The 23,058-nt window shown below is 37.5% G+C and overlaps 1 protein-coding gene across 2 annotated transcripts in view; it reads right to left on the reverse strand.

Moving 5' to 3' along the window:
• The window catches only part of PLEKHB2 (pleckstrin homology domain containing B2), a 47,177-nt gene that overhangs the window by 15,709 nt on the left and 8,410 nt on the right, over nucleotides 1-23,058 (reverse strand). Inside the window, exons 2-6 of one of the 2 annotated variants that reach the window (XM_059166542.1) lie at nucleotides 17,065-17,109; nucleotides 12,815-12,967; nucleotides 11,372-11,474; nucleotides 1,496-1,535; nucleotides 136-225 (exon numbers count right to left, since the gene is read on the reverse strand). In XM_059166542.1, the coding sequence (XP_059022525.1) occupies nucleotides 136-225; nucleotides 1,496-1,535; nucleotides 11,372-11,474; nucleotides 12,815-12,967; nucleotides 17,065-17,101 (423 nt within the window). In that variant the 5' untranslated portion in view covers nucleotides 17,102-17,109. The remainder of the gene's footprint in view (nucleotides 1-135; nucleotides 226-1,495; nucleotides 1,536-11,371; nucleotides 11,475-12,814; nucleotides 12,968-17,064; nucleotides 17,110-23,058) is intronic. The other variant, XM_059166543.1, reaches the window with a different exon arrangement.

Here is a 23,058-nt window from a genome sequence, read left to right on the forward strand (position 1 = left end):
GAAAAGGGCTGAGTACATTTCTAATTTCTCTAATAGTGGCTCAAGGTTCTTTTTTATTTCTTAAAAAGGAGAGTAGCACAGAGACCCCCAACTTCCCTTCACTTGGATTCTGAAATGCCACGATTCACTCCCTACCTCCAGGGTTGGTGCAGCATAGGCTGTGTAAGGAGGTGGGGAAGAAGCCACAGCTGTTTCATCATACAGGACATCTGAACCAACATAACCCTATGAGAGGAGAGAGAGAATGAAAGAGAGCTGTCACAAAGCAACTGCAGGCTCTTGGGATTCTATGTATATATCCTTTTTAATTAGCAAATTCTTAAAAATCAGAACAGCAAATAAAACAGTTCTGTGAGAAGTAGTAAACAGGAGTATCTCCCTACCATTCCCTTTCAACCCTGCACTCTAAGTGTCCTTCGAATTTGGGAGGAGGAGGTCCTCTTCACCAATCTGCAGGTGACAAGAACAGAGCCCTCACCCCAAAGAGACCAGAGAGATTCACATCACCCAGGCCTTTTCAAAAATGTTGTACCACTCTCAACAACCCTTTTGTTAAATAAAAATCCTACAGTCTGAAATGTAGCAGTCAGATGTTGTTCTACACACAGCCTAGATTTTGCATTAAAAAAAAAAAAAAAATCCTCCGTTAAATTACTTCCCAAGGGAAGAGAAAAATCAATGCTCTCATTTAAAAAAAACTCCATGCAAAGAATCATCTAGGATCTTACTCCCAACTATATGGATCATTAATACTAATTTCAGCCAAAAAGAAGATTTTTATGAAAGAAAAGTTAACTGAAGTTGCACAGTAGCCTTAAGAGGAAGAAATGTCTTAGACTAACAGGAATAGGAAACAAAGTCATTTGGATATTCAGTCTTTTTTACTTTCTTTTCCCACCTGTACAAATTATCTTTTAAAAGTTTCATCTACGTTCTTCTTTTCTTCCTAAAGAGATAAAAGAAAAAATAAAATCCTGTCTAAAGAATAAAAGTGCTGAGGACAGATGTTGAGTGCAAAGTTGTTGCCTTGATTCTCTGACAGAAACAAGCATGACATTATGAATACCTATAAATGGGGTTTAACTGTTTCAGCAACCTCAGAAGCAGAACTGGAATTAAGTCTAAGTCCCAAAAATGCTTGTTTCACAAGGCTGAGATGTTATGCCTAGAAGGGACTCTGTTGTCCTTTTGAGCCATCCCTGTAAATCACAGAACTCAAAGTGTTGCAAAATTTTCTGAGATACAGACATTTCTGGAAGGTAACACTGGAACCAGTGCTGCCTATATTAAGAGGGGCCCTTCCTGCTTAAAAGGTTTGACATGATCTAGCTTGCTCTCATTATCAGTGAAAGGTGCCCCACCCAGCTATGTCTACTCAGCCATCGCTGGATGGTCAAGACACCCATCTCCATTCGCCTTTCCTAACCCCCTACCCTCCTATTTGTTACAGCAAACTAGGTGAAAATGTTACTGGTGACTGCCATTAGCAACTTACTGTATTTGTTCTGGAATCCTGGAGTGTAAATTTCCAGGCCCTGAAGAAAAAAAAAAGGGATGTTTTATTCAAGGCCAATCCAACATCTATTTCAAGGCATAAAAATTTCTGGAAAAGCTTGTTTCAAGAATAGGTCTTCAGTCCTTACCCCAAGACCCCACTCAATCAAAGCATTTCAAACATGCACAAAAAATACATAATATGCAAAAAATATTTATCTATGGTACATATACTATATATTTAAAGCATGCCCTATTACTACACAGTTTTTGCTTTACTCTTTAGTAAATATAAAAATGCACCATGCTTACTATACTGCAATTTGCTTTATCAATTCATGTCACACACAGATGTGCATTTGTTTTTTAATGGCTACATAATGTTCCATGATGTGAGATTTAGATTGTCAGGTTTTCTGTGATTGAAAATAATGCCTGCTTGAGAAACTGGCACATGTCATGTAAGTTTAAGGTATATAAATAATGTGATGATCTGAATATATATATATTTGTGTATATATATATATATATATATATATCAAAATGATTACCACAAAATAATATATATATATATATATATATATATATATATATATATAAATGATTACCACAGTTAAGATTAACACCTTCACTCCCTCACATAGTTGCTTTTCTATTTTTTCTGGTGATAACATTTTAAATCTACTTTGTAACTTGTTCAAGTATATAATAAAGTATTTTTTATAATCACCATACTATATAATTAGATGCCCAAAACTTACTCATCACATAGTTGAAAGTTTGTACCCTTCAACCAACATCTAATATCCCCTGACCATTCATTCCACTATCTATTTCTAGGAATCTGACTTTTTAAGTTTCTACCAGTAAGTGAGAACATAAAATATTTCTCTGTTTGACTTACTTCACTTAGCAAAATGCCCTCAAGGTCCACCCAAGATGTTGCAAAAGGGAGGATTTCAAGGTACCTGGGTGGCTCAGTGGGTTAAAGCTTCTGCCTTCAGCTCAGGTCATGATCTTAGGGTCCTGGAATCGAGGCCCGCATCAGGCTCTCTGCTCAGCAGGGAGCCTGCTTCCCTTCCTCTCTCTACCTGCCTCTCTGCCTACTTATCATCTCTCTCGCTCAAATAAATAACTAAAATATTTAAAACAAAAAAAGGGGGGGGTGAGGATTTCCTTCTTTTTTTCATGACTGAATTCTGTGTCTGTGTGTGTGTGTGTCACATTTTCTTTGTCCTTTCACCCATCAACAACTGCTTAGGTTGTTTCATGCTTTGGATACTGTGAATAATGCTGCATTGAACATGTGGGTGCAAATATCTCTTCAAGATAATGATTTCGTTTCCTTCAAGACATATCCAAAGAGGGACTGCTAGATTAAATGGTGGTTCTACATTTAGTTTTTTGAGGAATCACCATAACATATCCATAGTGGCTTGTACCAATTTACATTCCTGCCAACAATACACCAGATTCCTTTATCTCTACATCCTCACCAATGCTTATCTTTTGTCCTTTTGTTAATAGCCATTCTAGGAGGTGTGAGGTAATCTCATTATGATTTTGAACTGCATCCCTGGTGATTAGTGATGCTGAGCATCTTTTCCTTTTGGCCATTTGTATATATTTGGAAAAATATCTATTCAAGTCCTTTGCCCATTTTAAAATAAAACTGTAGGGTTTTTCTGCTATGAAGCTATACAATCTCCTTATATATTTTGGATACTAAGCCCTTATCATGTAGAAGGTTTACAAATATTTTCTCCTGATTGGGTGGCTCAGTCACCCAGCCACTGACTGGGTGGCTCAGTCAGTTCACATAATGATCTCAGGGTCCTAGGGCTGAGCCCCGTCAGGCTCCCTGCTCAGCGGGGAGTCTGGTTCTCCCTCTCCCTCTGACCTTCCCTACCACCCATGCTCTGTCACTGATATATAAAATACTAAAAATATATTTTTTCCTCCCATTCCATAGGATGCCTTTTCATTTTTCTGATTGTTTCTTTGCTGTGCAGAAGCTTTAGAATTTGATGTGGTCCCATGTGTTTACTTTTGCCTTTGCTGTTTGTGCTTTTGGTGTTCTATCTAAAAACAAACAACAAAAAATCACTGCCAAGACTAATGTTAAAGAGTTTTTTCCCCAAAACTACCATTTTCTTACACCCTAAACAAAAATAAACTCAAAATGGATTAAGGACCTAAACATGAGACCTAAAACCAAAAAATTCTAGAACACAAGCAGTAATTTCTCTGACATCAGCCACAGCAACTTCTTTCTTGATATATCTCCTGAGGCAGGGGAAACAAAAGTAAAAATAAACAATTGGGACTACATCAAAGTAAAAAGCTTCCCCACAACAAAGGAAACAACCAACAAAACTAAAAGGCAACCTACTGAATGGGAGAAGATATTTGCAAATGGCATATCTGATAAAGGTTAGTATCCAAAATATATAAAGAACTTAATAAAACTCAACACCCAAAAAGCAAATAATCCAATTAAAATAGGGAAGAAGACACGAACAAACATTTCTCCAAGGAGAAATCCGGATGGCCAACAGACACATGAAAAGATGTTCAACATCACTCTTCATCACGGAAATGCAAATCAAAACTACAATGAGATATCACCTCACACCTGTCAGAATAACTAAAATCAACAACACATCAAACAAGTGTTAACAAAGATGTGGAGTAAAAGGAACCTTCCTTGCACTGTAGGTGGGAATGCAAATGATCTCACTAAACAGTATGGAAGTTCCTCAAAAAACTAAAAATGGAACTACCCTATGATCCAGCAATTGTACTACTGAATACTTACCCAAAGAATATGAAAACACTAATTTGAAGAGATACATGCACCCCTATGTTTACTGCAGCATTATTTACAGTGGTCAAACAGCAGCACAAGTGTCCATCAATAGATTAATGGATAAAGAAGTGGTGTGTGTGTGTATGTATGCATATATGTACACATGTGTGTATGTGTATGCATATATACATGTATGTGTGTATACAGACTCATATGTATATACACACGCATATATACACATGTACACATACAACGGAATAATATTTAGCCATAAAGAAGAATGGGATCTTGCCATTTACAACAATATGAATGGAGCTAGAGAGTATTATGCTAATCGAAATAAGGTAGTCAGAGAAAGACAAATACCATATGATTTCACTCATTTGTGGAATTTGAGAAACAAAAGAAATGAATAAAGGAAAAAAGAGAGACAGAAAGACAAACACAAACCAAAAAGCAGAGTCTCAACTATGGAGAATAAATGGATGGCTGCTAGAGAGGAGGTGAGTGGCAGGGACAGGTTATATTGGTGAAGAGGACTAAGAGTACAACTTATCACAATGAACACCCTGTAATGTACAGAATTGCTGGATCACTATATTGTATGCCTGAAACTGATATGTTAACTTACAAGAATTTAAAAAAAAAAAAAGACAAGGAGCTTTTTCCCTTTTTTCTTCTAGTAATTTAACAGTTTAAGGTCTTATATTTAAGTTTTTAATACATTTTGAATTAACCTGTGTGAGTGGTCTATGACAGCATTCCCATTTCATTCTTTTACATAGGATTATCCAGTCCTCCCAGCACAATTTACTGAAGAAAAACTGTCCTTTCCCATTGAGCATTCTTTGTTCCCCCATCAAAAATTATTGACCATACAGCTGACTGGCTCAGTCAGAAGAACACAGGACTCTTGATCTCAGAGTCATGAGTTTGAGCCACACACTCACTAAGTGTAGAAATTACTTAAATAAATAATAAATAAACTTTAAAAAACTTATGTTATTGACTATATATATATATATATATATATATATATATATGCGTTTATTTCTGGGCTCTATTCCATTGGTCTATGTGTCTATGTTTATGCCAATACCACATTGTTTTGATTACTATAGTTCTGTAATAAAGTCTGAAATCAGGAATTATGATGTGTCCGGATTTGTTCCTTCTTTGGCTATTCAAAGTCTTTTGTGGTTCCCCTTGAATTTTAGGATTGTTATTTGTACTTGAAAAATGTCAATGAAACTGATAGTAACTACAATGAATTTGCAGATGGTTTTGGGTAATAAGAACATTCTAATGATATTAATTCTTCCAATCCATGAACACAGGATATCTTTCCATTTGTCTGTGTCATCTTCAATTTCTTTCATCAATGTCTTGTAATTTTCAGCATACAGATCTTTCATCTCCTTCGTTTAGTTCATTCTTAAGCATTTTATTATTTTTAGTGCTATTACAAATAAGATTTTCTTTTTCAGATAGTTCCTTTCAGATAGTTTCAGATAGTATAAAGAAGTGCAACTGATGTTTGTATGATGGGTTTATATCCTAGAATTTTACTGAACTCAATTATTAGGTCTAACAATTTCTTGGTGGAGTCTTTAAGATTTTATTTATTTGTCAGAGAGAGAGAAAGCATGAGCACAAGCAGAGGGAACAGCAGGCAGAGGGAGAAGCAGGCTCCCCGCTGAACAAGGAACCTGATGTGGGACTCAATCTCAGGACCCTGGGATCATGACCTGAGCGGAAAGCAGATGCTTAACTGACTGAGTCACACAGGCATCCCTCTTTAGGGTTTTCTATATAGAAGATCAAATCATCCATAACAGAGATAATTTTAGTTCTTCCTTTCCAATTTAGATGCCTTTTATTTTCCTTCCTTGCCTAACTAATTTGGTTAAAACCAAAGTGTAGTAGAACAGAAATAGTAAGAGTGGGGTAATCCTTGTCTTATTCCTGATCTTGGTGGGAAAACTTCCAGCCTGTCACTGCTGAATAGGTTAGTTGTGGATTCGTCACACATGAAAACTATGCTACTGTTAACATGCTTATTACCTTTGCACCCTTATGTAAACATTTCTATAGTAGAAGGATAGTCATTTTACTTCCTCTTTGAGTTAAAAGCTTTGCGAAGTTATTTTCAAGCTAAGCTATTTTCAAACATTCTGGTTTTCTAATAAATGCAGTTAAGTTGCAAAATTCCCTCAAGAGATTTATAAGCGGCTTACTACTGCCATTCATTTTGCTAAAGGGTATCCTATTGGATTGTTCAGATACTGTATATGGATTTAATACTGTCAGGTAGGAGAGTCTCTTATGGTCTAATTCAGTTCTACTATTTCAGCAAGTTTTTCTTGCACTGAATTTCTAACTACCTTCTTGGGTTCTGTACTTTCCAGACATCAATAATCTTCCTGATAAACTCTTTAAGTCTTTCTAACGTAATTCTGATCTTTTTTCTAAATTGTTTAATCTTTTCACCCAACTTTCCCTGAGAGTATTCCCAAGTCTTTCCTTCATGCCAATGATTCATTTTTTAGTTGGGCTTGTACCCCAGGGAAGGGAGATTTGCACCCCTTAAGATTATAAAATGAATGGGAGATTTGCCCCATGACAGACCTTCTTGGCTACTCAGATGCAAAAAGGCACAGAAGAAACATAAATTCCCTCTCTCAGGCAGTTTATATTCTAATAAAAAGAGACAAACAGGATAAACAAATAGCTAGTTAGGTTGTAAGTATATGTGTATATGTGTATGATGTAAGGGGGGTTTATAATTTTAAATATGGTAGCCAGGAAAGTATTCTTGGAAAATTCAATTGTTTTGTGGGTTTTATTTTCCTATAGATGAGGAGCTTTTTCTGAGGCTTACATTTTCCTTTTTATTTTTCCTTTACAGTATATTTGCCACACCACTTTTTTGCACCTTACTCATGTTTAACATGGGAACTGATACCTAAAACTTCTATTTGCTCTCATATAGTATGTGTTATTTCTTCTTGACACCCTCCTACTCTGTCTATTGGTAACCCCACCTCACTCCACCCAAGTAACAGTGTGATAAATAGGTATTACCCTCAACTGATTTTCTGTAATCGGAGCAAACAATGGTGGGAGAGAAGAAAATTTCTTGTGACACCGAGTAAGTCCTTTCTGAAAAATCTGGCCTCTACACTCTTCTGAGCATATTCTTTTGAATGTCTCATGCCAGGGCTCACTTCATCAGCCAAAGAATTATCTACTGTGAGCTTTGAAATCTTCCAGGGCTGGAATGATAAGTAAGCCCTGGAATGATAAGTAAGCTTTCCACTCTCCACTGGGGTACCAGGGATATCATATTCTCAAGGGTTTTTCCTTAGCTTTCCCAAAAAGCTTACTCTTTTAATCAACATCCTTCCAGACTGCAGAGTATTACTAAAACTTTGCAAGACTTAAATTAACTCCTCCTGCTACTACTTCTGGTAGCTGGAGGTAAAAACAATGAAACATCTCAACAAAATCTTTCTTTCAACAAAAATTTCTTTCTTTGGCCATCACTCTTTATAGTTGGTGCTCGAAGCTGAACTTCTTTGTCTGTTACCGCTAAAAATTTTCCCCTTCATTTTACCATTTTTACTCAAAGGTCTCAGTTATAGGTTGAATTCTGTCCCCTGCCAAAAAATAAGCTGAAGTCCTACTCTCTAGTACTTTTGACTTGTTTAGAAATAAGGTCTTGGGGTGCCTGGATTGTGTAGTTAGTTGAGTATTCAGCTGTTAGTCTCAGGATCATGAGATCAAATTCCACATAGGGCTCCATGCTCAGCACGGAGTTTGCTTAAGACACTCTCTCCCCCAGCTAGAGTGTATTATGCAAGGCAAAATAGGTCAGTCAGAGAAAGGTAAATACCATATGACTTCACTCATGTGTGGAGTTTGAGAGGAATGCAGGGGAAGGGAAGGACAAATAAAGATGAACACAGAGAAGGAAGGAATCATAAGAGACATAAGAGACTCTTAACTCGAGGAAACAAACTGAGGGTTACTGGAAGGTTGTTAGAGGGGGTGGGGGTTGCATGATGGGCATTAAGCAGGGCACTTGATGTAATGAGCACTGGATGTTATATGTAAGTGATCAATCACTAAATTCTCTTCCTGAAACTAAGAATACAATATATGTTAACTAAATTGAAATAAAAAATAAAAAAACTTTTGCTTTAACTCTATGAACACTCTCTAAGTGGGAACACTGCTTGGGGATTTACCTGGATCTGTGCTCCCTCAACTGCAATTCTTTAATACCAAATAAATGTTCATTTGTCCCTAAAAAACAAAACAAAACAAAACAAAAAAAACTCTCCCTCTCCTCTTCCCAGGCACATGTGCACACACACTTTCTCTCTGTCAAATAAATAAATCATAAATAAATGAATCTGAAAAAAAGAAAAAGGAAGGGAGGAAGGTCAGTCTTTACAGATGGACTCAAGATGAGGTCATACTGAATTAATGTAGATGGATACTTACTCTACTACAGTTAGTGTCCTTATAAGAGAACATCTGGACACAGACACACAGGGAGAATGCCTTGTTACAACAGAGGCAGAGATTGGACTGATCCAATGGCAATCCAAAGAATGCCAAGGATCACCATCCACAACCTAAACTAGGAAGTGGTAAGGAAGAATTCTTCTCAGGAGTCTCAGAGGGAGCATGGCTCTGCTGACACGCCAAGCTCAGACTCCTAGCTTCCAGAACTGTGAGAGAATACCTCTGTTGTTTTAAGGCACCCAGTTTGTGGCAGCCACTCTCCTGAAACAATGTTCTATTTACTTTTTTACCTTCCTGAGTCATTTTATTTCAAATTCTTGTTAACAGACTATATAGTTAGACTTTATATTTTTTACCCAATCACGAATCTTATTCTTTTTAAGGGGAATTTAACCAGTTCACATTTACTGAGATCATAAACATCATTGGTCCAATTACTGATAATTCCAGATATTTTTGCCACTACATTAAAAAAAAAAGTCCCATGTGACACCTCAATGTACAGCAGAACAAAGCAGTTAAGAACACAGGTCTCTGGAGACAAAGTTTCAAATCCTGAGTCTAGTCTACTAGCCTTTAAAACCTTGGCAAGTATGGTAGGCAGAATGATGTATACATCCTAATCCTGAAAAGCTGCGAATGTTACCTCAAAGGGCAAAAGGGACTCTATAGCTGTAATTAAGGTTAAGGACCTTGAAATGAGGAGATTACCCTGGATTATCCACGCTGGCACAAACTATTCATTAAGTTCTTAAAAGCATAAACCCTTCCCCACCTGCAGAGAACCAAAAAGATGACCACAAGAGAAGGCATGGCCCAGAAGCCAAGAAACGAGGAAATCTCCAGAAGCTTAAAAGACAAGCAAACAGATTCTCTCCTAGAGCCTGCCGACACTTAAGACCCAGTGTTGGACTCCTGACCTTCCGAAATGCAATCATAAATTTGTATTGTTTGAGCCACTGTCAGGGTAATTTACTACAGGAGCATTAAAAAAGTGATATGGGGGGTACCTGGGTGGCTCAGTTGGTTAAGCATCTGCCTTTGGCTCAAGTCATAATCTCAGGGTCAGGGGATCAAGCCCTGCGTCAGGCTCCCTGCTCAGCAAGAAGACTGCCTCTCCCTCACCCTCTGCCACTTCTCCTACTTGTGCTCTTTCTCTCTCCTTCTCTCTCTGACAAATAAATAAAATCTTTTTAAAAAAGAAAAAAAAAAAAAAAAACAGTGATACAGGAAGTTACTTAACCTCACTAAGCCTAAATTTCTTATAACAAGAATAGCACCTACCTTATAAGATATAGTGAGGATTAAATAACATATATAAAGTAATTAGCACAGTGCCTACTGCCGGGTAAGTGTGCAATATACATGTTTAAATTGTTAAGTAGTAATAATATAAATCCAGTTTATTAAAAGGTAGCAAACTGGATTTATGTGTGGTCATTTCTCCATCAGTCTAAAGGAAAGCTGTATCTCTTCCAGAAAGTATCGTTTAAGATTTACTGCTTGATATAAATCAGAAGAGTGTAAAAAAGCAGATATATGTGGTATTTAAAATAAACTCTGTGAGTTTAGCATGGAATAAATGTTTATATTGAAAATGAACATATATGTGAAATGTGGAGCAGGCACTCTGACAAACTGGCCTGGATTGTATGTAAATAGTCACCTAAATATAAAGATTTTAATATAAATGAACATTACAATATTCGGTTAGTGAATTCTTACAACGTCCAGAGTTAACTCATAAGGGTGGCACAGAATAGCCAAAAAAAAAAATTTCCCTCAGTTTTTTTTTTGTTTTTTGTTTTTTTAAGAAAGAGTTAGCTTGCATGCACTTGTGCTTGGTCAGAGAGGGGGAGAGTGAGAATCTTAAGCAGGCTTCACACCCAACATGGAGCCCAACACAGGGCTCAATCTCATGACCCTGAGGATCATGACCTGAGCCAAAATCAAGAGTTGGATGTTTAACCGAAGGAGCCACCTAGGCACTTCCTCACCTCCAAGTTATATTTAGCCAGTGTTTTCAAGATTCTGATTCAACTTCACTGCCAATGTTAACAGGCTGAGAACTGATAAAGCTGGGTTTTCTTCCTTATGGCTTGATATCTCCTCTTCAAAGATGGCAGATGGAGCAAGAACCACCAAAGGAAGGAAAAGACTGAGTAACAGAGATGTCAGTGCTTTTTTAAAAGATACTTACATAAAAAGAACAAGATTTAAGAACCCATTCAACTACATCCATTACCCAATGTACATCTAGTAATGAAAAAGAATGCAAAGTGGCTATATACTAATACTCTGTCATTCCCAGTATAATGGGATCTCGCCTGCACAGCTCTAGAGAAGCAGAAACTAGGACAAGGGTTGTTAGGTATGGAATAATGCCCTGTTACATTTGTTTCACATATCCTCTGAGCCACTTATTCTGCTGCCTGAAGGAAAACATTCTCATACTTCTCCCTTCTGGAAATTTCCTTGACTGGAAATTAAAACACAACAGTTTTTAAATTAAACACATAAAAACTCTAAACTTACAAACAATCATCTGTGCTTTCTGCACAAAGACTGATAGTTTTCCCATCTCGGCAAACAATCTGCAGCATACAGTCTTTTGGCTTCCCATCTGGAGGCTGGATATCTGAAAAATAAGTATAATAAGGCAGTATTTATATAGTTTGTTTTAAAGGATTTATTCTACCTAACAACTCAGATAAGCAAAAGACCAGTACTTCAGAACATTCCAATAATAAAACATCTTTGCCCTGCTCTACAAAACCAAGCACATGAATCACAACTCTGTTCCAATTAAACTTTCTACAGGAGGGGCGCCTGAGTAGCTCAGTTGGTTAAGCATCTGCCTTCAGCCTAGGTCATGTTCATAGGGTCCTGGGATGGAGCCCCACATCAGCCTCCCTGCTCAGCAAGGAGTCTGCTTCTCCCTCCCTTTCCCTCTCCCCTCACCCATGTGCTCTCTCCTTTCCTCTCTCTCTCAAATACATAAAATCTTTAAACAAATAAGTAAATAAAAATAAATAAATAAACTTCCTGAAGGAAGAACAAGCAGGCCTCTTCTAGAGGGCAATCCATATACTGAAATGTACAGAACGGCCCAGACATTAGAAGAATAAGCCCCAATGAAAAGCATTACTGAGCATCAGATAACAAAATACTTTTTGCTTTTATTCACAGGAAATACTAAACTGGATCACTGCTTTAAAAGTGAAAATCATACTTTTCAAGTAGCTCTGTGTACCAAAAAATAAGGTCTATGATATTTGAGCCTAGCATAGGGTAGATATTTCAACAGCTAGCCCATAGATACTTGTGTTTCAAGAACTAACATGCAGGGGCAAGATGTTACAACAATGGTTATTACTAGCAGATAGGCCATTTGTTAACTCTTTTTTTCAAAAACTATTATATAGATCAGGATGCTTCAAACATCAATGTTTACTAAAACAGACACTATTCCAAAACAGAAACAGAGCTAATAAACAAGGAAGTCTATATATGCCCTTAATTAGAAATAGAAAAGTCTATACTTATTAAAAATGTATTACTTTAAAATGAATATAAAGAATAATTCCAGAAAGCCAAGGCATCATGGATTAAGTAACTGACTGGTGGTGTCATCAATAAGATGCCAGTTTCTGAGTAACAAAACCTGTACTACCTAGGGTGGTTCCATCTTTCTTGGGGATCCCAGCAGTCTGGTTGTTCTCCATCACTTTCTCCATAACAGAGCAAGGAATGTGGACTGCTGGGTCTGATTCAGTTGAGAAAATTAATCTGCCCCAACCATATGATTCATGATCCAAGTATATGGATGCCCACTGTGGTTACCTCCCTTCTTTGATGAAAGATGAAACCCTTCTTTGGTCTGCCAATGAAAGCAAAATGAGAAAGGAAGATGATTCAACTCCCACCATAAATGGTCAAGGGTAGAGGACAGAAGTGGGCCACAACAGACTCACTTACCCCAACACTCATGCCCGATGCGGATATTGATGCAGTCTACTGGCATATGGATCTTATCCTCAACACTATGCCGAGTTTGATCATCATAATAGATCAGGTGACCATCTGACCACAGGTCAAACCAATTCTTCTTCCAACGCTTCAAAATAGTACCTGAAAAAAATGGAAACCCATTGGTTTTGAGCCAAAAAAGCAAGGACTTCATTCTCTAGTTCACAGAAAACTAAAACAAAGGAAACAAAGGAAACGTTCCTCTGGCCCCCTAAGTATGCATGCATACAGCTGCCCAAAGTTGCTCCAACAAAATGGAGATGAAAGCAGACTCCAATGGCATAAACACCTATGCTATACCAGGCTACATGCAGCTTACACTAAAGGTACTAAGAATGCTGCCAACTTAATAGTCCCCATTTTTTTTTAAAGTTTGATAAAACCTTGATTTTGATAACAAGTGTTGGTGAGGATATAGAGAAAAAAGAACCCTCATATGTTGGTGGAAATGTAAACTGGCAGAGCTACTATGGAAAACAGTATGGATGTACCCCAAAATATTAAAAGTAGAAATACCATATGGACTATGAGAGACTGAGGACTCTGAAAAATAAACTGAGGGTTTTGGAGAGAAGGGGACTGGAGGGATGAGCCTGGTGGTGGGTATTAAGAAGGGCACGTATTGCATGGAGCACTGGGTATGGTACATAAACAATGAATCTTGGAACACTGAAAAAAATAAAATTAAATTAAGATGTTTAAAAAAAAAAAAAAGGAAATACCATATGGTCTAATAATTCCACTACTATTTATCCAAAGAAAACAAAAACACTAATTTGAAAACATATAGTCACCATGTTTATTGCAGCATTATTTACAACAGCCAGGATAAGGAAGAAACCTAAGTTGCTAAGTGTCCATTGACAGATAAATGGATAAGAAAGATGTGACATTTACAGACAATGAAATATTACACAGTAGTAAAAAAAAGGATGAGACTGTGCCATTTGTGATGACATGGATGGACTTAGAAGGTATTGCGCTAAGTGAAATAAATCACACTGAGAAGTGAAATAAATCACACTGAGAAAGACAAAACCACATGATTCCACTCAATGTGGAATCTAAAAAAATAAAATGAATAAACAAACATTAAAAAAAGAAAAAGACACATAAATACAGAGAACAAACTGATGTTTGCCAAATGGGAGGGGGATGAGGGATGGGCAAAACAGAGGAAGGATAGTGAGAGATAGAGGCTTCCAGTTATGAAATGAATAAGTCATGGGAATAAAAGGTACTGCACAAAGAATACAATCAATGATATTGTAATAGTGATATATGGAAATAGATGGTAACTATGTTTGTGGTGAGCATAGCATAATAGAGTTGTACACCTGAAACTAATATAAGACTATGTCAATTATACTCAAAAAATTTTTTAAAAACAAAAAGTCCTTCATTTTAAGCTAATGAAACATCTAATATTTAATTTTCCATGTAGCGTATCAAAACTTTCCCAGTAGTATATAACTTTGCTAATGATCAGAGAACAATGGACTGTGAAGTCTCTATGTACAAAGTATATAAAGTATATAGAGAAGAGTAAAGCCTTCCTCTTTTGAAAAAATATGTTTGTTTTTTTCTCAAAGAGCTTTCACATATATTCTTCTTTACCGTTCATCTTCCCTTAAAGCCCATGGCGTGGGAGGGTCTCCCTGCCTCAGACAGACACAGAAGCAGGTTCAGACACTGGGTGTACCCACAGCCAGGACACTGACTCCCATCCTGAATGCATCTGTCCTGCTACCTCACACATCCTATCAGTTTAAGGAATTCATCCAATCATTTGTATTCTTGGACTAGGCACTTGACTTTATGAAAATGAAATTCCCCTGTCAGACAAAAAGGAAAACAAAAAGGCCAAGTCAGTCACCCCTACTCCTTCCTCACACCCACAAACTACCTATTACATCCTTCGTTCCTGTTAGATCCCACCCTTCTTGGCCATTGTGCACAAACCCCATTCCATGTACCTCTCCTTTTGCTCTCCTAGCCATTACTGGTGATAACAAAATATGTACCATATCACCCTTCCAAATTTCTTTTATCTATCAGGCAGCCTCCTTGCAAAAAGGGGCATCCACAGCGCTGTCCCAAACTGATAAATAAGTGACATCAGCATCCATTTGATTGGCAGCCCCTTGAGCTATACAAAACTATCCAACAGAGCTACCCAAACATATAGACGGGATCACCAGTTTAGGGAGTTCTACGCAAGTATCTCACCTGCCACCTAAGCCCTGACTGCAGATTTCCAATTTAGGCTGTCCTCCAGAGTCCTAAAGGTCTGTGTGGCAATGGCAACAAAAGGAATCCTCTAGACCACTATGCATACCTGTAACCATCTGTGTTTATACCCAGTGAGTATAATAAATCTCACCTCATCTTATTTTATTATGATCGACAGTTCTGGTTTTTGCAAAGGAAAATCAACCCACAAATTCGAAGATGGGGAAATGGAGTAAGTTTTCTGAATATACATTCAAGACTGCCAATGGACCAAGAAACTAGAAAAGTCTGTACAATTTTTTTAATTTATCTATTTTGTGTATGTCACACATAGGCAGCGATGGGAGAAGGGACAAAAAATAGTCAAAATGGTCACTGTTCATTTATGTTGCCAGAACATTTACATTGAGTCATGGTGGAGAAAGGAAAGCTTGTCCTCAAACAAGGACACAGCAAAGCCTAAAAAGAAAAGCAGAGGATATCCAAAGGGCCAGGAAAGGAAGGTACATCCTCAAGGTCTCCACAAGCAAGGCTCTCCACATCCCCTAACAATTTAGGGAAGAATGGAATCACAGAACCCAAAACAAAGAAACTTATATTAAGACTGGGGCTAGACTCCAATATGCCAGGACTTTCTTTTTCAAGCCAACACTGCTCTATCTATTCTTAGAATATAGAACTGTCACAGACCTTGAAAGGACACCTGGTTCAGCTCCAGGTCTAGGAATGTAGAACTAGTGACAGGACAAATAAGCTGAAGGCTTGTCTCCTGGTAGAAAGTGTATCAATGTTGAAATGACACAGTCCTGAATCTCAATACAGGTTTGCCACTCACAGTGTTAAGTTACCTAACATCACTAAAACTCAATTTCTTCAACTAGAAACCAGGATAATGTCACCCACCTCACAGATCTGCTGTGATAAGTACATAACATATGTAAAATCTATGTAACAGGATCACAAACAACCCTCATAAATAATAGTTTTTATAAACCATCTAAGGTATGCAGTCCATTCTTCAGTGCTAGTCTCAATTTTAGCTAAGTTCTGAAGGTATAACATATATTTGTATCTGAACAATAAACAGTATAAACTATAGCTCAGTTTTTTGGTAAAGTCATAAGTGATATAGTAGTCACTTTTCCCTTAACTATACTCTTTTTAGAAGGACAGCAGAATAATCTGTTTACTTTTTCTCCAAAGAACAGAGTTGGTTCTTCTCACTTTAGAACATTCCATGAACCTGGGTACCTGGGTGGCTTAGTCGGTTAAGTGTCTGCCTTTGGCCCAGGTCATGATCCCAGTCCTGCATTGGGCTCCCTGCTCAGCAGGGAGTATTTCTCCCTCTCCCTCTGCCCTTCCCCACCCCTCCACCCCCCCCCCCGCACATCCCCTCGCTCATTCATTCTCTCTCATGCTCATACACTCTCTCTCTCCTTCTCAAACAAATAATTAAAGTCTTTAAAAGAAAATAAACAAAAAACGGATTCTCTTCTGCAGAGTTCTTTTGGAGATCCAAAAGACTAGTTCTGGATAAACTAGTTTTAGTTTATCTAAAAGAAATAAAATTTTATTTATCTCTCAAATCAAATCTTCATCTCTATAATTAAAGTCTCTAGTATTTCAGAATCTTAGTCACTGTTCAATCCCCAAATAAGACAGGTATTTCCCACAGAGACAGGGTGCAGCTTGGTTAGATTCCAGGAGGGACTCAGGTCAGCCATAAGAAATAGAGCACCCTAGTGAGAAAAAGATAAACCAGCAGGGACTACCACGATTCCCTGGTTCCTATCAAGGTTATAACAAAGAAAGAACTCTGTGTGAGCAAAAACACAGTTCACAGAGCTCTAAAAATTAATAAGACTTTGACGTTTGTTTTTAAATGTGATCTTTTTCAGCAAAAGAAATAAACATGTACCCTAAGACAACACTAAACCCAGTCCAACAGGCTCATCTTCTGTACTTACTCTGTCGCAGCAACCATCCACTCTTCACAAATGCCATTTTTCCACCTATAAAAGAAACAGCCAATTTCAAAGTTATACCTAGAAAAGAGAATGGCCCATTTAAGCTGTTTTTCACTCACAACACTTCTGACACCAAACATGTGGGGTCTTTCTACATTAAAAACCAATTCTCTGAATCTCAGGACAACAACTAGACGTCTACTGATTCAACTCAGTTCTGACCTAGAATTAGCATCAGTTAAGGGTTCAGTTCCCCAAGAGTGCTTCCACTTTAGAAACAAATTCTAAGTCTCCAGTATTTCTGACCTACAAATTGGGGGTTCCCACAACCTCTCCTCAAATTTGGTAATTTTGCCAGAATGATTCACAGAACTCAAGAACGTGTTTTATTTACCATTTCCTGTTTCTTATAAAGGATACAACACAGGAAAAGCCAGACCAGAAGAGATGCAAAGAGCATCATATGGGTAAGCCTTCCATGCCTTCTCTAGGCACACTGCCCTCTCCCAGCACCTCTATGTGATTATTAACCCAGAAGCTCTTAGAACCCTGGCTTTAGGGGTTTTAAGGAGGTTGCATTAAGTAGGCTGATTGATTAATTACTGACCACTGGTGACTGTACTTAATCCCCAGCTTCTCCCCATCCCTGCAGGTCCAGGGATGGGGCTGAACGTTCTAACCTTCTAATCACAAGGTTGAGTTCCCTGGAATTTGGCCCCATCCTAAAGTTATCTAGGGGCCCAGCCAGAGTTACTTCATTAGCATAAGCTTAGATATGGTTGAAAAGGGCTTACTATGAATAACAAGATACTCAGCACCTCTATCTCAGGAAATTCCAAAGGTTTTAAAAGTTCACATATTTCTTGTTTTATCACAAAAATCACATCCATCTGGTTTAACTGTCCATCCTGACCTCCTTCTGTGTCAGTTGAGGAAGGCACCAAAGCCATTTTATTTCACTGGCCATCTGGCATTTACCTAATACCTCCTCAACAGGGACAATAAAACCCCTCCCCACACCTCCCACTCTAGGCTTTTGGCTCAATACTCTGCCCACCTTACTAAATCTAACACCACTCAACAGACATAAGGCACCCAAGGAACACTAAGATTTAGCTCTGTCAAGGATTTGTGACTTCTCCAAACATGCCCAGTGTCCTGGGGCTCTGGGGTCCACTGCTTCAGCTTTATTCCTGGTGTGACCAGTTGAATTCACACAGCCCAGTCAGATGTGCACTAGTGTCAACAAGCCAAGTGGCTGGTCAGAACAGAATTCAAGAAGTCAAGAAAGAGTGTGATAAATTTAACTCCATAAAAATAAAAATCTGAGTGGAAAAACAAGTCAAAAAGACAAAAAGATTAAGAAAAAACATTTACAACTATATGGCAGCAAAGAGCTAATTTCCTTCACATCCATAGCTCACACATAACAGAAATGACCATCACCCAGCAGTTTACAAGAAAAGGAACCTTAATGAGCAAAAAATTTATAAGATATTCAATTTCTCTCTTAATTCTAAAGACAAAATTCAAAACACAAGTCACAATATTACCTATCAGATAGACACAAATGAAGAAAACTAGGATACCCAGAAAGGAGTAAGCAAAATGGCAGGAGTGAAAACTGGTACAAACCTCTGGGAGGAAGATTTGACATCCATCAAAATTTTAAACGTTCATAAACTGTGACCCAGAAATTTCACGATTACTAGGATTATGCTTCACTGACAGATGTGCAGAGGTCTACCAACAAATCTGTATATTGGCAATGTATATATGGCAATGTTGCTTATACTGCAAAATACTAGCCCCATCCAAAGTGATCCACTTCAGAAAATGGCTCAAAGGGTACCTCTACAAATGACAGATCATTATGCAGATATGAAAAAGGAGGTAGAAAAATGTGTGCTGATATCTGCACAATTGTTTTGGGGAAGGAATCACAGAAACTCTTAACCACGTGTATCTCTGCGGAGAAGAAATGAGGCAATGCTGTGTATGTATCAGAAAGGAAGGTGACTAGGGGCACCTGGGTCGCACAGTTGGTTGTGCATCCGACTCTTGGTTTCGGCTCAATGAGTGAGCTCACGGTTGTGACATGGAGCCCCACATCAGGCTCCATATGCAGTGAGGAGTCTGCTTTTAACTCTCACTACCCACCTTCCCTTTGCACATACAAGTGCTCTCTAAAATAAATAGATTTTTTGAAAAAAAGAAGAAAAAGTGACTATTCAGTCCTATTACACCTTTCTATTAATACTTAATTTTTTAACAATTTCCATGTATTATATCCTTTTTCTTTCATCAACAGATTTTAGGGGCTCCTTGTGGGCTCAGTTGGTAAAACATGCGATACTTGATCTCAGGGTTGTGAGTTTGAGTTCCATTTTGGTCATAGAGATAACTTAAAAAAATTTTTTTGGAATTAAAAAAAATAGGGATACCTGGGTGGCTCAGTCAGTTAAGCATCTGACTTCAGCTCAGGTCATAATTTTGGGGTCCTCAAATCAAGCCCCAAGTCAGGCTCGCCACTCAGTGGGGAATCTGCTTGTGCTGTGTCTCTTTCAAATAGACAAACAAAATCTTTAAAAAAAAAAATAGATCTTACTTGGAGAATTTATTTGGACCATTTTTGTTTTCTACTTTAGCATTTTTAGGTATTCTCTTTAAGGGCTGGAAGGTTAGCAAAACAGAAGAAAAGCCTAAGTGGGCACCTGATAAGAACAAATCAGTCCCACCACCTTTAATTTTTCCCATGTCTGACTAAATTCTCACCATTCTCCAAACCTTTACAAAATAAGCTACACAAGCTTGGTTCATCCTATACTCCAGCATCTCCCAAATCTCATATATTAAATGTTCTTAATATCCTTGTGATTTCTGCCAACTCATGCTGTCTGTCCTCTCCATGAAAGGAAGTAAGTTTTTCATCTTTCCCCATTTTTCTCCCACACACTCAGGTAATCTAGAAACAGAAAGGCAGTCTCTCCCCTTTTTCTGAGTGCACATAAATGCTGCTCACTGCTGACTAAAAGGGACTAAGCCAAGTGCCGCTGACTAGAGGGCTAACAGCACCTATCACTGACCAGGAAACCCTCCCTAATCCAAGGCTGTTAAGCAAAATGACAGTTTATTATTTAAACCAGGTTGAATGGTTTTCTAAACCTACAGCAAGAAAAGAAGGGGAAAAAACCTTCCTAAAATAATCATTTATTTCAAAACAGACACCATCATATTTTCATCCAACAAATACTGAATGCTAATGTGTGCCCAACCTTGTAGTAGGCACTAAGGACACAGCAGTGACCAAGCTAAAGTCCCTGTTTTCATGTAGCTTACCCTGCAATAAAAGCAACAGATTAAACTTAATTAAAGATGGGTGATGCAATGCTGTAGACAACATTTCTGTAGTGGTGTTATTACCCCAGAGCATAAATCAGTATTCATTCACGCCAAATCCTGAATAATTATACTAAAGTGTCCTACCATCATCATAACATGAATTCTTAATCTGTATTTCATGTGAAAAGGAAAATACCTGGGTATAGACCAAAAAATTATTAGGAGGTATTGGTAGCTACCAAGTCACAATACAATACAATAAAATCTGGCTAAAATGCTATCATACAACTTCACTGGTACTTGATCTGTTGGTGGTTATGTAAAAATAGTCAAAATGTCAGTCCTGGGATAAGAACAGTTACATTTACTCAAAGGTCTTTTAAGAATCTGAGACCAACAACTTTACATACCTGCAAATTTAGTAACACTACCGACCATGAAGATAGGAGTTTAAAAGAGAGTTCATGCTAAAACCTTAAGGACCTAGAGATTTCCTATTATCTACAAATTGTATAGGTCAGCATCTGAGTTGCCAGATATTATACCTCTATTCTCTTAGTACTTACTTCCTGGGAGGTTGGGTTTTACTTTCAGGTACCTGGGTATATAAACATGAAGAAACAGAAATCAATACCAGGCCATTTGAGAAAAAATTTAAAAAGAAAAAAATATATATGGAGTTTAAAGAACATCCTACTAAAGAATGAATGAGGCAAATGGGAAATTAAAGAAGAATTTAAAAAATATATGGAAGCAAATGAAAATGAAAACACAACAGTCCAAAACCTTTGGGATGCAGCAAAGGCAGTCTTAAGAGAAAAGCACATAGCAATACAGGCCTTTCTCAAGAAGCAAGAAAAATCTCAAATATACAACCTAACCTTACACCTAAAGGAACTGGATAAATAATAGCAAATAAAGCCTAAATTCAGCAGGAGAAAATAAAGATTAGAGCAGAAATCAATGATATAGAAATTAATTTAGAAAAAAAAAAAAAAAGAACAGAACAATGAAACTAGGAGTTGGTTCTTTGAGAGAATTAGTAAGATTGATAAACCCCTACCCAGACTTACCAAAAAGAAAAGAGAAAGAACCCAAATTAATAAAATCGTGAATGAAAGAGGAGAAATCTCAACCAACACCACAGAAATACAAACAATTAAGAGATTATTATGAGCAATTACATGTCAACAAATTGGGCAATCTGGAAGAAATAGATGCATTCCTAGAGACGTATAAATTGCCAAAACTGAAGCAGGAAGAAATAGAAAAACTGCATAAACCTATAACCAGCAAAGACATTGAATCAGTAAATAATCTCCGAACAAAAAAAGTCCAGGGCCAAATTGTTTCCCAGAGGAAATCAACCAAACATTTAAAGACAAATTAATACCTATTCTCCTGAAACTATTCCAAAAAACAGAAATAGAAGGAACTTCCAAACTCATTCTATGAGGCCGTTACCTTGATCCCAAAATCAGACAAAGACCCCACTAAAAAGGAGAAATACAGATCAATATCCCTGACAAGCATGGATGCCAAAATTCTCACTAAGATACCATCCAATAAGATCCAACAGAATATTAAGAGGATTATTCACCATGACCAAGTAGGATGGATTTACTCCTGGGCTGCAGGGGTGGTTCATCACCAATAAATAATCACCGCATCAATAAAAGAAAGGACAAGAACCATATGATCCTCTTAATTGATGCACAAAAAGCATCTGACAAAATATAGTATCCCTTAATAAAAATATAGTATCCCCTTAATAAAAACCCTGCATCACGTAAGGATAGAGGGAACACACCTAACATCATAAAAGCCATATATGAAAAACCCACTGTGAGTTTCATCCTCATTGGGGAAGAACTAAAAGTTTTTCCCCTAAGGTCAAGAACACAACAGGGATGTCCACTCTCACCATTGTTGTTCGACATAATACTGGTAGTCCTAGCCTCAGCAATCAAACAAAAAGAAGTAAGAGGCATACAAATCAGCAAAGAAGCAGTCAAACTTTCACTTTTCACAACTCTAGAAAACCCAAAAGACTCTACCCAAAAATTGTTAGAACTGATACAGAAATTCAGCAAAGTCTCAAGATATAAAATCAACACACAGAAGTCAGTTGCACTTCTATACACTAATGAAGCAGAAGAAAGAAAAATTAAGGAATCGATCCCATTGACAATTGTACAATTGTACCAATTTACAAATGTACCAAAACCCATAAGATATCTAGGAATAAAACTAACCACTCTGAAAACTATAGAACACTTATGAAAGAAATTGAGGAAGACAAAAAGAAATGGAAAAACACTCCACAAGCATGGAGTAGAAGAACAAACATCATTAAAACGTCTATACTGTCCAAAGCAATCTACACTTTCAATGTAATCCCTATCAAAAAGCATCAGCATTTTTTACAGAGCTGGAAGAAACAATCCTAAAATTTGTATGGATGAACAAAAGACCCCAAATACCTAAAGCAATCCTGAAAAAGAAAACCAAAGCTGGAAGCATCACAATTCTGGACTTCAAGTTGTATTACAAAGCTGTAATTATCAAAATAGTACAGTACTGGCACAAAATCAGACACACAGATCTATGGAAAAGAACAGAAAACCCAGAAATGTACCCTTAATTCTATGG

This window comes from Mustela lutreola, chromosome 3, assembly GCF_030435805.1.
Source record: "Mustela lutreola isolate mMusLut2 chromosome 3, mMusLut2.pri, whole genome shotgun sequence".
In the NCBI taxonomy this organism is placed as follows: Eukaryota; Metazoa; Chordata; class Mammalia; order Carnivora; family Mustelidae; genus Mustela; species Mustela lutreola.